At 49.8% G+C, this 18,067-nt stretch overlaps 1 protein-coding gene across 1 annotated transcript; it reads right to left on the bottom strand.

The window, feature by feature from the left end:
• Positions 1-5,078: 5,078 nt before the first annotated feature.
• Positions 5,079-17,824, bottom strand: LOC138354297 (uncharacterized protein PF3D7_1409500-like). The gene is made up of 5 exons (XM_069308446.1): positions 17,597-17,824; positions 16,575-17,292; positions 13,939-14,655; positions 10,826-12,019; positions 5,079-5,896 (listed from the first exon to the last, which is right to left on the bottom strand). The coding sequence occupies exons 1-5, from the start codon at positions 17,822-17,824 to the stop codon at positions 5,079-5,081; spliced, it is 3,675 nt and encodes a 1,224-aa protein (XP_069164547.1).
• Between the last annotated feature and the right edge of the window lie 243 nt (positions 17,825-18,067).

Genomic DNA, 18,067 nt, shown 5'->3' with positions numbered 1-18,067 from the left:
TATGCGTTAACAACACTCCTCTTGTACCTGTCAGGGCAGTCGCTGTTGGCATTTAGGCACATTCCTATGTTTGTTTCCTTAGTGTAGACTGCAGTGTGGAAACCTCCGCCCTTTTCCATGACTGTTACATCTAGAAAAGGCAGCTTCCCATCCTTTTCCGTCTCGTAAGTGAAACGCAGCACGGAACTCTGCTCAAATGCCTCCTTCAGCATTTATATATATATATATATATATATATATATATATATATATATATATATATATATATATATATATATATATATATATATATATATATATATATATATATATATGTCGTACCTAATAGCCAGAACGCACTTCTCAGCCTACTATGCAAGGCCCGATTTGCCTAATAAGCCAAGTTTTCATGAATTAATATATTTTCTCTAATTTTTTGCTTATGAGATGATAAAGCTACCCATTTCATTATGTATGAGGTCAATTTTTTTTTATTGGAGTTAAAATTGACGTAGATATATGACCGAACCTAACCAACCCTACCTAACCTAACCTAACCTATCTTTATAGGTTACGTTAGGTTAGGTAGCCGAAAAAGTTAGGTTAGGTTAGGTAGGTTAAGTAGTCGAAAAACAATTAATTCATGAAAACTTGGCTTATTAGGCAAATTGGGCCTTGCATAGTAGGCTGTGAAGTGCGTTCTGGCTATTAGGTACGACATATGTATATATATATATATATATATATATATATATATATATATATATATATATATATATATATATATATATATATATATATATATATATATATATATATATATATATATATATGTCGTACCTAGTAGCCAGAACGCACTTCTCAGCCTACTATGCAAGGCCCAATTTGCCTAATAAGCCAAGTTTTCATGAATTAATGTTTTTTCGACTACCTAACCTACCTAACCTAACCTAACCTAACTTTTTCGGCTACCTAACCTAACGTCCCCAGGTCCCCAGGCGTATATGCAACTGAAAACTCACACCCCCAGAAGTGACTCGAACCCATTCTGCCAGGAGCACTCTGCAACAGGTGTACAGGACACTTTAACCACTCGACCATCACGACCGCACAAAAGATGATGGTAGACGAGGCTAATTCCCCATCATCCCGCTGGTACTCTGATGGTAATCTTGGGCATAGTATTTTATCAAATCACCACATTCTTTGGGGCACACGTGAAGAACACAAATGCGAACAAGCCTGAACGGTCCCCAGGCATATATGTATCTGAAAACTCACACCCCAGAAGTGAAGTGGTTAAAGTGTCCTGTACACCAGTTGCAGAGTGCTTATGGCAGTATGGGTTCGAGTCACTTCCTGGGGTGACTCATATATATGTGTGAAACATATATATGTGTTTATATATGTGTATTAAATGTCACATATGTTAGCTAGTCTTTGCTCTTGTCCTGGTGAGGCTCCCTGGCTAGAGAGGGAGAGAAAGACACAGCTATAATTTTTAGTGATTGTGGACTATAACTAAGGGGAATTGAGAGATCATCCCACAGTAAGGAGAGTGCGGGGAGTCACGGCGTCTCAAGAGAGAGTGTGTACTCGTGACAACTAGGCAGTGTGAGCCGTACCACTGAATAAAGGTGACGCTGAACCCCCTCTCCCAGAACCAGACGCCTTACCAGGGTGATCTCCTAAATAATTGCAAGCACTCCAGTGTTCATTGCTGGTCAACCGACGGTAGCTGGAGTGTGACTACCGAGGTCGGCTGTTTGTTCTGTCAGGGAGTGGTTGGGGTCTCTGTTCGACGGTAAGCTAGTGTCAGGTTGGTTCAAATAACCAAAGTTTCATTGTAAAACAAACTCCAACCCCCCTTTGATAACACCTACTAACTCCACTACAGACCTATTAACATCACAACACACCTACTAATTTTACAACACACTAAATGCGTCCTTTTTTTTTCTTTTTATTGATAAAGTACATTAAATACACATAAAAACAGTTAGGCAAAACAGTACAAGTAGTGATCCATAAAGCACAAACAAACATGAGAACAACAGAGAAAGGTAACATAAAACAGAAAAACAAATAAGCATACAACAGGAAACATGAAAAAGACACAGAACGACATGGTACAAATATAAATACAAATCTAGTAACACAAGCCAGCCTGAAGGGCTACACAAGCAGTACTAAAAGCCAAGACAGGCAGGAAGTCATAACTGGAACGCGCAGGAACCGGCAGACACACACAAACAGCCCTAGAAACAACACAAGCAACAGAACACAAAACACACACAGCACAACCAAAAAAAAAAAAAAATGCACTCGGAACACACACACAAGCACACCGCCCAACAGGGCGAAACCGAACACGGAGACAAAACAGACATAGAACCGCAGACACGGTAACAAGATCACAGACATGGAGTATACAAGCAAACACAGGCACTAACGATACTTGTCCGGAAACTCCCATGCTGGAAAGCATAAGCAGTACGCCTCCCAGATCAGCTGGACGTCTTCGGACACCGGTTTACCAGGAGACGCACAAGGCCGAGGCATCCAATCAGGTACCCCATAAATAAACCCTTTTAACCTCGGAACCCAAATAGTCGACGAGCACCACGAGCCCTCTCGCACCCTGTCGTCCCAAACGAGGTCCAACACATGTGACTGAGGGACCAGGACCCCGTCGGCCGCGAGCACAGGGAAGGGGTCAACACTAGGTGGTCTCACACTGGAATCGGCACTGGGAGATGCCCCGGGTGCAGCATAGGGCTTTGTACCGACCGGCGCATGAGGCTTCTCACGAGGCCTCTTACGAAGCTTCTCACGGGGCTGCACACTAGGGGAACCCGCAGAGGACACAGACGAGTCGGGGCCCCCGCCACCGAGCACAGGAGCAGAGGCACCTTGGCGCACATCCTTCTGTAAGACCACGACGAGGTCCCGGTCGGCAGGAGCAACCTCCCACAGTGAGGAGTCATCAGCAGTAGGCACAGGGGGCAACACAGAACCCCCCACAGCACCGCCAACCTCGGCAGGAGACGCCGGATCAACGTACTCTTCCACCGCCACCCAAGGCACCCCACGAAGGGGAGACACCCTCCGGACCCGCCACGAGCACTTGGAGACGGGCTGCCGGTCATCTGAGCTATGACCCCCATCATCCTGTACCACAGCAGAACACTCCGTAGGACGCGCCTTCAAGGCCCGGCCCCTGAGAACCGCAGCCTCCACGGCCGGGGGCACCGGACCACACACAGCAGGAGGCTCCTCGCTGCGAACATCCAAAGGGACAGGAGACGCCACATGCAGGGGCGGAGCAGGCACGGGCGGCCGAGATGGGGCGGGCTGGGGCGACAGGAGCAGGGACATCGGAGGCGGGGAAGTAGGTGACGGGGGCGGAGCCGCCCCAACCCCCACATCAACATCCACACCACCATCCAACGTCAGGGCAGAAACCAGCAGGGAATTATCACACGGACCATCATGTTGAGACAGGTCCAGGGCCGACAGCGGGGGTAAATCCTCCTCCTGGAAGAGGTTAACAGGGGTGACCCGGTAGGCCGCCCTTGAAAAAAGTCCGAGGCTGTGCTGCGTGAAAAACACGAATCGGGAACCCCAACAGCATAATGAAGGACGGTAGAGGATCCCGGAGGCGCATGGTGAGAGAGCGGGTCCCACACGGAACCCCCTTCCATCTCCCGGTAGGGACAGCATTCATCCTCACAAGTAGGACCCGCCCAAACCGGGCTAAGTTCCGACGTAGGAGATCCTCAGGGAACTCAAAAGGCATCCCATGCACTGCCACATACGTCGTGGCTCCACAACGGTCGGAGAGGGTTACCGACCCACCATCTCCAGGAAGATCGAAGGACCGCCCATCACAGCGTGTGACGAGACCCTGATAAATCGCCGGGGAGTTGAACTTGACTATCGCCCGCCGTCCGACAAGCAGCTGCACACCACATACAGACTCCACTGGGACAGGTAACATATCAATCATTACCATCTCCATCGCGTGGTAGGAAGCAATCCTTGAGAACTCCAGGCCAATGGAGGCCTGCCTGGTGACAGGGGGCACAGGCCCCCCCCATGATTGCAGTCCGTCACGGTCCCAAGGCCCCACAGCAAAAACACGGGACACAAGCCACGTCAGCAGCGACACTCAGGTCCTCACTCCTCGCCGGGTCGACAGCAACTGCAGTGGCCGGACGGAACAACGACAGCTGGAGCAGTTCTCTGATTATTTCAATACGCGTACTAACTAAGTAGTGGAGTACTAACTCCACTACTCGGAGTACTAACTCCACTACTCAGGTGAACTGCTAGCTGTTGTGGAGGGATGACGTGTTCCCTGCACTCTCTGGCAGTTGATGGTTGTTTGACAGTTTGGTCGATTGGGGGCGTGTGTGTCTCTGCCTGCCTGTGCTGACGTGAAGTTCACGATGGGGTTCCCTCTCCCCCCTATACTGCGGGCTCAGTCTGTGGGAATCGAATTTTCCGGCCGGGCTGGGTACCCAGAGATAGCGCTTGTGTGTGAGTTGCTTCATATCACTGTGATAAACATTTATGGCGTCGAGTTGGTGACGGCACGTCGAGTGATAGTGAAGTTCACAGAGGATTTGGCGTATCGAGACTTTCTCCGTCGATACGAGGGGCGGACATTACCCCTGCCGGATGGTGCGGGCACTGTGACCCTCTCTGATCGGAGTGGTGCCCTCACTTACGTCAGTGTGCATGGGGCTCCATTAAAGTTTCCGGAGGGTCTGCTACGGCGGTACTTCAGCCGGTTTGGCGCAGTGGTTAGTGTGCGGGTGAACGTGGTGTCTTCCAGTTCACTTAAGGGTGTGAGGACTAACATTCACACCCTGGGCATGAGGCTCTGGGAAGATATTCCGTCCTCTGTGCGTCTTATGGGTTACAACGTTCGGGTGTTTTATGCCCGCCAGCCTCGGACGTGCTATCGTTGTGGCCTCTTGGGCCATCAGGCTGCTGACTGTTCTGCGCCTGCCGTTGCACCCGTGAACCTCTTCAGTGCGGAGGATTTTCCGCCGCTTCCTGTGGAGGAGGATTCGGTGGATGTGGACGTCTCTTCAGCCGTGGATGTACCCCCCTGTTGCGCCGCCTGGTGCGCCCCCTGTTGTTGTCGCCTCTCCTCCGGAGGTTGTGTCGTCGCCTGGTGATCGTCCTGCTCCAATTAGTGTCCCTGGGGTTCTTCCGGCTGCCTTCTGCTTGAATCCCCCGTCTTCCAGTTCGTCCTCTGCTGCGTCTGACCCTGTCCCTGCACTCTCGCCGACTGTTCCGGCTGTGCTGGTTGATGGGGTGGATCCGGCGCTTCCTCCTGTACCTGGCCTGGTGCCCCATGTGGTTGAGGATGCCGCCGTTCTACGACGTGCATCGGTTCGCCCGGCTTGTGTTGCGCGTGTCTCTGAGTCAGCCTTCGGGTCTGATGATGTGCGGCCAGTGCCTAAGCGTTCCCGGCGTTCGTCTTCAGCGTGGGCAGACGTTGGCAACTTTGACGCTTGTGAATCTGCCGGCAATGGAGGGGTGGCTCCGGTTGCGTTGCATACTACGGTGATGGCGGAGGTGCATTTGCCTGAGGATGCCAGTGCCGGTGTTTCAGCCTCCACTTCAGATTTGGTGTCTGCGGTTCCTGCTTCGAGTGCGTCGCCTGCGTCGGATGGCTCCGGTTCTTCGTGGAGGTGGTTCCCTCTGCTGAGGTTCGTGGTGAGCGGGGTGGCCTGGTGATGGTATTGAAAAAGGCTGCTCGCTCTGGGGGGTTCTGTTACCCCTTCCTCGTTCCCCGTTTCATCGGGTGCGGTCTCGACGCCTCTTCCGTCTCCGGCCATCTCTTCAGTGTCTCCTGCGGTCTCGGTGGAGGTGTTACCATCTCGTCGATTGTCCCCTGCTCCTGTGCGTATGGTGTCGCGGCCGTCTCAACAGCTCTCGTACGCTTCTTCGGTGTCGTCTGCTACCTCGAAGGACGTGGTTTGCGCTCCCCAGCCTCGTTATGCGACTTGCGTCGGTGAGCTTAAGGAGTGGCCGTTTCCGCCTGATCTGGAGATTCCCGAGTTTATGAAGGGCCCGCGGTGGCAGGGGGATCGTCCCCCCACCGACAGGAAATATTTGATTTGGGAGGCCTACAAGCGAAAGTATCCTTGGGCTTCGGAGACGTATAGTTCTGTCTCTGAGAAATGTATTCCTCACTCATGATTCCTTTGTGTAATGTGTGTTGTGGGTTGTTTCCATTTGTGTGCATGGTTGTGGGGTGCGGGTCGGGTGTGTGTGAGTGGGTGGGGCGGGTTTGTTTCCCGGTTCCTGCGTGCTCCGGTTTGTGGTTGTGGGTTTATTTGTGTGGCTTGTGTGTGTGTGTCCGGTTCCTGTGCGGTCCGGAGTTTGGTTAGTGTGTGTGTCTGGTTGTGGATGTCATGTTCTTATGTTATGCTTTGTGGTTCTATGTTTTTATGATGCTGTTTGTGCGCTTGTTTGTGTAGTGTTGAGTGCCCTTCAGGCTGTTGGCGTGACCCGGTCTGGGTTTATGCTTTTTGTCGAGTTTTGCCATTGTGCTTTTCTTTTTGTTTGTTGTATACTTGTATTCCTTTCTTGTTCTTATTATTATTATTTTCGTTTTGTGTTGGTGCCTCTCCGTGTGTGTTTGCGGTGCTGGTAGCCTTGTTCTGTATATTTAATGTTTTGGTGTGTTATTTCTGTATTGTATTCCGCTGTGTTTACCTTAATTGTTGTATTTTGTTTGTAATTATTCTTGTTTTGTGGTCGGCCCTTCCGGCCGGCGTTTTTGTGTTTAGTACATTTGTTCCTTTATGTTTTTGCACGTTTGTGCTTTGTCATTTTGTTCTGTTCTATGTTGTATTTGTTTACTTTTATTGTACTTATAAGCATGCTTGCATGTAAAAAAAAAAAAAAAAACTCCACTACTCACCTACGAATCTACTGAACACCAACTGATTTCATTACACACCTACAGACTTCACTATACACATACAAATCTTCTACTCACCAACTGACTCCATTACACGTCATCTGACTCAACTACACACCTACAGACTTCACAACACAACTGCTAACTCCACTACACACCTTCTAGCTCTTCCAAACACCAACTGACTCAACTAAACAATTACTAACTTTACAACACATGTACTAATTCTTCTAAACGCCTACTAACTCCACTACACAACTACTAACTCCACTCCACACCTACTGACTCCACTCCACACCTACTGACTCCACTCCACACCTACTAACTCCACTACACAACTACTAACTCCACTCCACACCTACTGACTCCACTCCACACCTACTGACTCCACTCCACACCTACTAACTCCACTACACACCTACTAACTTCACTACACACCTACTACCTCCACTACACACCTACTAACTCCACTACACACCTACTAACTCCACTACATACCTACTGACTCCACTCCACACCTACTACATCCACTACACACCTACTAACTCCACTACACACCTACTGACTCCACTCCACACTTACTACCTCCACTACACACCTACTAACTCCACTACACACCTACTAACTCCATTACATACCTACTACCTCCACTACACACCTGCTAACTCCACTACACACCTACTAACTCCACTATACACCTACTACCTCTACTACACACCTACTAACTCCACTACACACCTACTAAGTCCACTACACACCTACTAAGTCCACTACACACAAACTGACTCGACTACACACCTACTAACTCCACTCCACACTTACTACCTCCACTACACACCTACTACTCACCTACTAACTCCACTACACACCCACCGACTCCACTACACATCCACCAACTCCACTACACACCCACCGACTCCACTACACAACCACCAACTCCACTACACACCCACCGACTCCACTACACAACCACCAACTCCACTACACAACTACCAACTCCACTACGCACTCATCGACTCTACTTCTCACCCCACAGAATCCACTACATACCCACCGACTCCACTTCTCACCCCATAGAATCCACCACACATCTACTGACTTCACCACTCGCATACTAACTCTACCCACAACCACTTCGCCTGGACGGTAGAGCGACGGTCTCGCTTCATGCAGGACGGCGATCAATCCCCGACCGTCCAAGTGGTTGGGCACCATTCGTTTACCCCTTCCCATCCTAAATCCTCGTTCTGACCCCTTCCAAGTCATACTGTTGCAATGTCTTGGTTCGATCTTCCGATTGTTCCCTTCCCTTCCCACACTCCATCCACCACCTGCACACCTCACTAACACTGCACGCACCAGCTACCCACCTCCCCCATCTCCACCCACCACCTGCAGACTCATCCACAGTTCTCCCACCTCCTGCCATCCTCACCCGCACAGCAAGGTCCTTATCCTCACCTCCATTTCCCTCACCCTCGCATAGCTTGACACTTCACCCACCACCTGGTTAACTCACCCACTCTTCTTTCAACACCTGCTAAAGTAACCCACTCTTCTCTCAACACCTGCTAAAGTAACCCACTCTTCTATCCACCTGCAAAAGTTCCCCACCACCTGCAAAACTCACTCCACACATTCAGAGAAAGCTTCAACCCTCATCAACACCGGGTCCTTCAACACAGCCCCTCACTCCCACCTCCCCGTCTTTGAACAACACACGCATTCACTAATTTTTGGTTCATCTGTGATATATTTTTACCTGATTTTCTACAACTATCATTAAAAGGACCACGAGCCCTTCACAACTGAATTGTCCAAGAACTGCTGAAGAAAACGATATCAAGCATGCTACTGGAAGAGGTAGGTGAGAATTGTGGGTTCCCCCCCCCCCCCTTCCCACACACACACACTTTGTATAAGGGATAGTGTCCTTTGGGAGCTCCCTCATTCCCTTTGGAAGAGGGGAGAGAGGTCCTTGGGATCTCCAGCTTTCCTTTAGAAGAGTCTTTCAAAGCTCCCCTTACATTTGGAAGAGGGGAGTTCCATTGGAGTTCCACTTCGCTTCGGAGGAGGGGCGGAGGGTCCTGTAGCAGGTCTCATTTTAATGTAAAATCGGTTACGCTGCTTCTCTCTTGGTTGCGACGGTGGTTACGACGGTGTGTATCGTAGTGGTTGCGACGGTGTGTATCGTAGTGGTTGCGACGGTGTGTATCGGAGTGGTTGCGACGGTGAGTATCGTAGTGGTTGCGACGGTGTGTTTCGTAGTAGTTGCGACGGAGTGTTTCGTAGTGGTTGCGACGGTGAGTATCGTAGTGGTTGCGACGGTGTGTATCGTAGTGGTGGCGACGGTGTGTATCGTAGTGGTTGCGACGGTGAGTATCGTAGTGGTTGCGACGGTGAGTATCGTAGTGGTTGCGACGGTGTGTATCGTAGTGGTTGCAACGGTTTGTATCGTAGTGGTTGCGAAAGTGAGTATCGTAGTAGTTGTGATGGTGTGCATCGTAGTGGTTGCGACGGTGAGTATGGTAGTGGTTGCGACGGAGAGTATCGTAGTGGTTGCGATGGTGAGTATCGTAGTGGTTGCGACGGTGTGTATTGCAGTGGAAGTCACGGTGAGTATCGTAGTGGTTGCGACGGTGTGTATCGTAGTGGTTGCGACGGTTAGTATCGTAGTAGATGCAACGGTGTGTATCGTATTGGATGCGACGGTATGTATCTTAGTGGTTGCGACGGTGTGTATCGTAGTGGTTGCGACGACGTGTATCGTAGTGGTTGCGACAGTGTGTATCGTAGTAGTTGCGACAGTGTGTATCGTAGTGGTTGCGACGGTGTGTATTGTAGTGGTTGCGACGGTGTGTATCGTAGTGGTTGCGACGGTGTGTATCGTAGTGGTTGCGACGGTGTGTATCGTAGTGGTTGCGACGGTTTGTATTGTTGTGGTTCCGACGGAGTAAATCGTAGTGGATGCAACTGTGTGTGTATTGTATTGGTTGCGACGGTGTGTATCGTAGTAGTTGCGACTGTGTGTGTATTGTAGTGGTTGCGACGGTGTGTATCGTAGTAGTTGCGACTGTGTGTGTTTCGTAGTAGTTGCGACTGTGTGTGTATCGTAGTGGTTGCGACTGTGTGTATCGTAGTGGTTGCGACGGTGAGAATCGTGGTGATTGCGACGGTTTGTATCGTAGTGGTTGCGACGGTGAGTATCGTAGTGATTGCGACGGTGTGTATCGTAGTGGTTGCGACGGTGTGTATCGTAGTGATTGCGACGGTGTGAATCGTAGTAGTTGCGACTGTGTGTATCGTAGTGGTTGCGACGGTGTTTATCGTATTGGTTGCGACTGTGTGTATCATAGTGGTTGCGACAGTGTGTATCGTAGTGGTTGCGACGGTATATATCGTAGTAGTTGCGACTGTGTGTGTATCGTACTGGTTGCGACGGTGAGTATCGTAATGGTTGCGACGGTGTGTATCGTAGTGGTTGCGACGGTGTGTATCGTAGTGGTTGCGACGGTGTGTATCGTAGCGGTTGCGACGGTGTGTATCGTAGTGGTTGCGACGGTGTGTATCGTAGCGGTTGCGACGGTGTGTATCGTAGTTATTGCGACGGTTTGTATTGTAGTGGTTGCGAAGGTGTGTATCGTAGTGGTTGCGACGGTGTAAATATTAGTGGTTGCGACTGTGTGTGTATTGTAGTGGTTGCGACGGTGTGTATCGTAGTAGTTGCGACTGTGTGTATGGTCGTGGTTGCGACTGTGTATATCGTAGTGGTTGCGACGGTTTGTATTGTAGTGGTTGCGAAGGTGTGTATCGTAGTGGTTGCGACGGTGTGTATCGTATTGGTTGCGACGGTATATATCGTAGTAGTTGCGATTCTGTGTGTATCGTAGCGGTTGCGACGGTGTGTATCGTAGTGGTTGCGACGGTGTGTATCGTAGTGGTTGCGACGGTGTGTATCGTAGTGGTTGCGACGGTGTGTATTGTAGTGGTTGCGACGGTGTGTATCGTAGTGGTTGCGACGGTGTGTATCGTAGTGATTGCGATGGTGTGTATCGAAGTTGTGGCGACGGTGTGTATCGTAGTGGTTGTGACGGTGTGTATCGTAGTGATTGGGACGGTGTGTATCGCAGTGGTTGCGACGGTGTGTATCGTAGTATTTGCGACGGTGTGTATCGTAGCGGTTGCGACGGTGTGTATCGTAGTTGTTGCGACGGTGTGTATCGTAGCAGTTTCGACGATGTGTATCGTAACGGTTGCGACGGTGTGTATCGTAGTGGTTACGACAGTGTGCATAGAAGTGGTTCTGACGGTGTGTATCGTATTGGTTGCGACGGAATATATCGTAGTGGTTGCAGCGGTGTGTGTTGTAGTAATTGCGACGCTGTGTATCGTAGCAGTTTCGACGGTGTGTATCGTAGTGGTTGCGACAGTGTATATCGTAGTGATTGCGACGGTGTGTATCGTAGTGGTTGTGACGGTTTGTATCGTAGCGGTTCCGACGGTGTGTATCGTAGTGGTTGCGACGGTGTGTATCATAGTGATTGAGACAGTGTGTATCGTAGTAGTTGCGACGGTGTGTATCGTGGTGATTGCGATGGTATGTATCGTAGTAGTTGTGACGGTGTGTATCGTAGGAGTTGCGACGGTGTGTACCGCAGTAGTTGTGACGGTGTGTATCGTAGTGGCTGCGACGGTGAGCATCGTAGTGTTTGCGACGGTATGTATCGTAGTGGTTGCGACTGTGTGTATCATAGTGCTTTCGACGGTGAGTATTGTTGTGGTTGTGACCGTGTGTATCGTAGTGGTTGCGACGGTGAGCATCGTAGTAGTTGCGACGGTGTGTATCGTAGTGGTTGCGACGGTGAGTATTGTTGAGGTTGTGACAGTGTGTATCGTAGTGGTTGCGACGTACTACATCGTAGTGGTTGCGACGGTGTGTATCGTAGTGGTTGTGACGGTGAGTATTGTTGTGGTTGTGACAGTGTGTATCGTAGTGGTTGCGACGGTGAGCATTGTAGTGGTTCGATAGTGTGTATCGTATTGGTTGCGACTGTGTGTGTATCGTCGTCGTTGCGACGGTGTATATCGTAGTGGCTGTGACAGTGTGTATCGTAGTGGTTGCGACTTTGAGTATCGTAGTGGTTGTGACAGTGTGTATTGTAGTGGTTGCGTCGATGTGTGTATTGTAGGGGATGCGACAGTGTATATCGTAGTGGTTGCGACGGTGTGTGTACAGTAGTAGTTGCGACGGTGTGTGTATCGTATTGGTTGCGACAGTGTGTGTATCATAATGGCTGCGACGGTGTATATCGTAGTGGTTGTGACAGTGTGTATTGTAGGGGCTGCGACGGTGTATATCGTAGTGGTTGTGACAGTGTGTATTGTAGGGGCTGCGATGGTGTGTATCATAGTGCTTCCTACTGTATGTGTATCGTAGTGGTTGCGACGGTGTGTATCGTAATGATTGCGACGGTGTGTAGCGTAGTGGTTGCGACGGTGTGTATCGTAGTGGTAGCGACGGTGTGTATCGTAGTGGTTGCGACGGTGTGTATCGTAGTGGTTGCGACGGTGTGTATCGTAGTGATTGCGACGTGTGTATCGTAGTGGTTGCGACGCTGTGTATCGTAGAGGTTGCGACGGTGTGTATCGTAGCGGTTGCGACGGTGTGTATCGTAGTGGTTGGGACGGTGTGTATCGTAGCGGTTGCGACGATGTGTATCGTAACGGTTGCGACGGTGTGTATCGTAGTGGTTACGACAGAGTGTATAGAAGTGGTTATGACGGTGTGTATCGTAGTGGTTGCGACGGAATATATCGTAGTGGTTGCAGCGGTGTGTGTTGTAGAAATTGCGACGCTGTGTATCGTAGCAGTTTCGACGGTGTGTATCGTAGTGGTTGCGACGGTGTGTATCATAGTGATTGAGACAGTGTGTATCGTAGTAGTTGCGATGGTGTGTATCGTAGTGATTGCGATGGTGTGTATCGTAGTAGTTGTGACGGTGTGTATATTAGGAGTTGCGACGGTGTGTATCGTAGTAGTTGTGACGGTGTGTATCGTAGTGGTTGCGACGGTGAGCATCGTAGTGGTTGGGACGGTATGTATCGTAGTGGTTGCGACTGTGTGTATCGTAGTGGTTGCGACGGTGAGTATTGTTGTGGTTGTGACAGTGTGTATCGTAGTGGTTGCGACGGTGAGCATCGTAGTGGTTGCGACGGTGTGTATCGGAGTGGTTGCGACGGTGAGTATTGTTGAGGTTGTGACAGTGTGTATCGTAGTGGTTGCGACGTACAACATCGTAGTGGTTGCGACGGTGTGTATCGTAGTGGTTGCGACGGTGAGTATTGTTGAGGTTGTGACAGTGTGTATCGTAGTGGTTTCGACGTACTACATCGTTGTGGTTGCGACGGTGTGTATCGTAGTGGTTGTGACGGTGAGTATTGTTGTGGTTGTGACAGTGTGTATCGTAGTGGTTGCGACGGTGAGCATTGTAGTGGTTCGATAGTGTGTATCGTATTGGTTGCGACTGTGTGTGTATCGTCGTCGTTGCGACGGTGTATATCGTAGTGGCTGTGACAGTGTGTATCGTAGTGGTTGCGTCGATGTGTGTATTGTAGGGGATGCGACAGTGTATATCGTAGTGGTTCCGACGGTGTGTGTACAGTAGTAGTTGCGACGGTGTGTGTATCGTAGTGGTTGCGACAGTGTGTGTATCATAATGGCTGCGACGGTGTATATCGTAGTGGTTGTGACAGTGTGTATTGTAGGGGCTGCGATGGTGTGTATCATAGTGCTTCCTACTGTATGTGTATCGTAGTGGTTGCGACGGTGTGTATCGTAGTGATTGCGACGGTGTGTATCGTAGTGGTTGCGACGGTGTGTATCGTAGTGGTTGCGACGGTGTGTATCGTAGTGGTTGCGACGGTGTGTATCGTAGTGGTTGCGACGGTGTGTATCGTAGTGATTGCGACGTGTGTATCGTAGTGGTTGCGACGGTGTGTATCGTAGTGGTTACGACAGAGTGTATAGAAGTGGTTATGACGGTGTGTATCGTAGTGGTTGCGATGGAATATGTCGTAGTGGTTGCAGCGGTGTGTGTTGTAGAAAATGCGACGCTGTGTATCGTAGCAGTTTCGACGGTGTGTATCGTAGTGGTTGCGACGGTGTGTATCATAGTGATTGAGACAGTGTGTATCGTAGTAGTTGCGACGGTGTGTATCGTAGTGATTGCGATGGTGTGTATCGTAGTAGTTGTGACGGTGTGTATCGTAGGAGTTGCGACGGTGTGTATCGTAGTAGTTGTGACGGTGTGTATCGTAGTGGCTGCGACGGTGAGCATCGTAGTGTTTGCGACGGTATGTATCGTAGTGGTTGCGACTGTGTGTATCATAGTGCTTTCGACGGTGAGTATTGTTGTGGTTGTGACCGTGTGTATCGTAGTGGTTGCGACGGTGAGCATCGTAGTAGTTGCGACGGTGTGTATCGTAGTGGTTGCGACGGTGAGTATTGTTGAGGTTGTGACAGTGTGTATCGTAGTGGTTTCGACGTACTACATCGTAGTGGTTGCGACGGTGTGTATCGTAGTGGTTGTGACGGTGAGTATTGTTGTGGTTGTGACAGTGTGTATCGTAGTGGTTGCGACGGTGAGCATTGTAGTGGTTCGATAGTGTGTATCGTATTGGTTGCGACTGTGTGTGTATCGTCGTCGTTGCGACGGTGTATATCGTAGTGGCTGTGACAGTGTGTATCGTAGTGGTTGCGACTTTGAGTATCGTAGTGGTTGTGACAGTGTGTATTGTAGTGGTTGCGTCGATGTGTGTATTGTAGGGGATGCGACAGTGTATATCGTAGTGGTTGCGACGGTGTGTGTACAGTAGTAGTTGCGACGGTGTGTGTATCGTATTGGTTGCGACAGTGTGTGTATCATAATGGCTGCGACGGTGTATATCGTAGTGGTTGTGACAGTGTGTATTGTAGGGGCTGCGACGGTGTATATCGTAGTGGTTGTGACAGTGTGTATTGTAGGGGCTGCGATGGTGTGTATCATAGTGCTTCCTACTGTATGTGTATCGTAGTGGTTGCGACGGTGTGTATCGTAATGATTGCGACGGTGTGTAGCGTAGTGGTTGCGACGGTGTGTATCGTAGTGGTAGCGACGGTGTGTATCGTAGTGGTTGCGACGGTGTGTATCGTAGTGGTTGCGACGGTGTGTATCGTAGTGATTGCGACGTGTGTATCGTAGTGGTTGCGACGCTGTGTATCGTAGAGGTTGCGACGGTGTGTATCGTAGCGGTTGCGACGGTGTGTATCGTAGTGGTTGGGACGGTGTGTATCGTAGCGGTTGCGACGATGTGTATCGTAACGGTTGCGACGGTGTGTATCGTAGTGGTTACGACAGAGTGTATAGAAGTGGTTATGACGGTGTGTATCGTAGTGGTTGCGACGGAATATATCGTAGTGGTTGCAGCGGTGTGTGTTGTAGAAATTGCGACGCTGTGTATCGTAGCAGTTTCGACGGTGTGTATCGTAGTGGTTGCGACGGTGTGTATCATAGTGATTGAGACAGTGTGTATCGTAGTAGTTGCGATGGTGTGTATCGTAGTGATTGCGATGGTGTGTATCGTAGTAGTTGTGACGGTGTGTATATTAGGAGTTGCGACGGTGTGTATCGTAGTAGTTGTGACGGTGTGTATCGTAGTGGTTGCGACGGTGAGCATCGTAGTGGTTGGGACGGTATGTATCGTAGTGGTTGCGACTGTGTGTATCGTAGTGGTTGCGACGGTGAGTATTGTTGTGGTTGTGACAGTGTGTATCGTAGTGGTTGCGACGGTGAGCATCGTAGTGGTTGCGACGGTGTGTATCGGAGTGGTTGCGACGGTGAGTATTGTTGAGGTTGTGACAGTGTGTATCGTAGTGGTTGCGACGTACAACATCGTAGTGGTTGCGACGGTGTGTATCGTAGTGGTTGCGACGGTGAGTATTGTTGAGGTTGTGACAGTGTGTATCGTAGTGGTTTCGACGTACTACATCGTTGTGGTTGCGACGGTGTGTATCGTAGTGGTTGTGACGGTGAGTATTGTTGTGGTTGTGACAGTGTGTATCGTAGTGGTTGCGACGGTGAGCATTGTAGTGGTTCGATAGTGTGTATCGTATTGGTTGCGACTGTGTGTGTATCGTCGTCGTTGCGACGGTGTATATCGTAGTGGCTGTGACAGTGTGTATCGTAGTGGTTGCGTCGATGTGTGTATTGTAGGGGATGCGACAGTGTATATCGTAGTGGTTCCGACGGTGTGTGTACAGTAGTAGTTGCGACGGTGTGTGTATCGTAGTGGTTGCGACAGTGTGTGTATCATAATGGCTGCGACGGTGTATATCGTAGTGGTTGTGACAGTGTGTATTGTAGGGGCTGCGATGGTGTGTATCATAGTGCTTCCTACTGTATGTGTATCGTAGTGGTTGCGACGGTGTGTATCGTAGTGATTGCGACGGTGTGTATCGTAGTGGTTGCGACGGTGTGTATCGTAGTGGTTGCGACGGTGTGTATCGTAGTGGTTGCGACGGTGTGTATCGTAGTGGTTGCGACGGTGTGTATCGTAGTGATTGCGACGTGTGTATCGTAGTGGTTGCGACGGTGTGTATCGTAGTGGTTACGACAGAGTGTATAGAAGTGGTTATGACGGTGTGTATCGTAGTGGTTGCGATGGAATATGTCGTAGTGGTTGCAGCGGTGTGTGTTGTAGAAAATGCGACGCTGTGTATCGTAGCAGTTTCGACGGTGTGTATCGTAGTGGTTGCGACGGTGTGTATCATAGTGATTGAGACAGTGTGTATCGTAGTAGTTGCGACGGTGTGTATCGTAGTGATTGCGATGGTGTGTATCGTAGTAGTTGTGACGGTGTGTATCGTAGGAGTTGCGACGGTGTGTATCGTAGTAGTTGTGACGGTGTGTATCGTAGTGGTTGCGACGATGAGCATCGTAGTGGTTGGGACGGTATGTATCGTAGTGGTTGCGACTGTGTGTATCATAGTGGTTGCGACGGTGAGTAATGTTGTGGTTGTGACAGTGTGTATCGTAGTGGTTGCGACGGTGAGCATCGTAGTGGTTGCGGCGGTGTGTATCGGAGTGGTTGCAACGGTGAGTATTGTTGAGGTTGTGACAGTGTGTATCGTAGTGGTTGCGACGTACAACATCGTAGTGGTTGCGACGGTGTGTATCGTAGTGGTTGCGACGGTGAGTATTGTTGTGGTTGTGACAGTGTGTATCGTAGTGGTTGCGACGGTGAGCATTGTAGTGGTTGCGATAGTGTGTATCATATTGGTTGCGACTGTGTGTGTATCGTCGTCGTTGCGACGGTGTATATCGTAGTGGCTGTGACAGTGTGTATCGTAGTAGTTGCGACTTTGAGTATCGTAGTGGTTGTGACAGTGTGTATTGTAGTGGTTGCGTCGATGTGTATATCGTAGTGGTTGCGACGATGTGTGTACAGTAGTAGTTGCGACGGTGTATATCATAGTAGTTGTGACAGTGTGTATCGTAGTGGTTGCGACTGTGTGTGTATCGTAGTGGTTGCGACAGTGTGTGTATCATAATGGCTGCGACGGTGTATATCGTAGTGGTTGTGACAGTGTGTATTGTTGGGGGCTGCGATGGTGTGTATCGTAGTGATTCCTACTGTATGTGTATCGTAGTGGTTGCGACGGTGAGTATCGTAGTGATTGCGACGGTGTGTATCGTAGTGGTTGCGACGGTGTGTATCGTAGTGATTGCGACGGTGTGTATCGTAGTGGATGCGACGGTGTGTATCGTAGTGGTTGCGAGAGTGTGTATCGTAATGGTTGCGACGATGTATATCGTAGTAGTTGCGACTGTGTGTGTATCGTAGCGGTTGCGACGGTATCATAATGGTTGTGACAGTGTGTATAGTAGAGGTTGCGACAGTGTCTATCTTAGTGATTGCGACGGTGTGTTTCATAGTGGTTGCGACGGTGTGTATCGTAATGGTTGCGACGGTGTGTCGTAGTGATTGCGACAGTGTCGATCGTAGTGGTTGCGACGGTGTGTATCGTAGGGGTTGCGACGGTGTGTCTCGTAGTGGTTTTGACGGTGTTTATCGTAGTGGTTGCGACTGTGTGTATCAAAGCGG

Source organism: Procambarus clarkii, chromosome 62 (genome assembly GCF_040958095.1).
Source record: "Procambarus clarkii isolate CNS0578487 chromosome 62, FALCON_Pclarkii_2.0, whole genome shotgun sequence".
NCBI classification, from domain to species: domain Eukaryota; kingdom Metazoa; phylum Arthropoda; class Malacostraca; order Decapoda; family Cambaridae; genus Procambarus; species Procambarus clarkii.
Note: the sequence above shows the minus strand (reverse complement) of the source record. Positions and strands in the feature narration are given on the sequence as shown.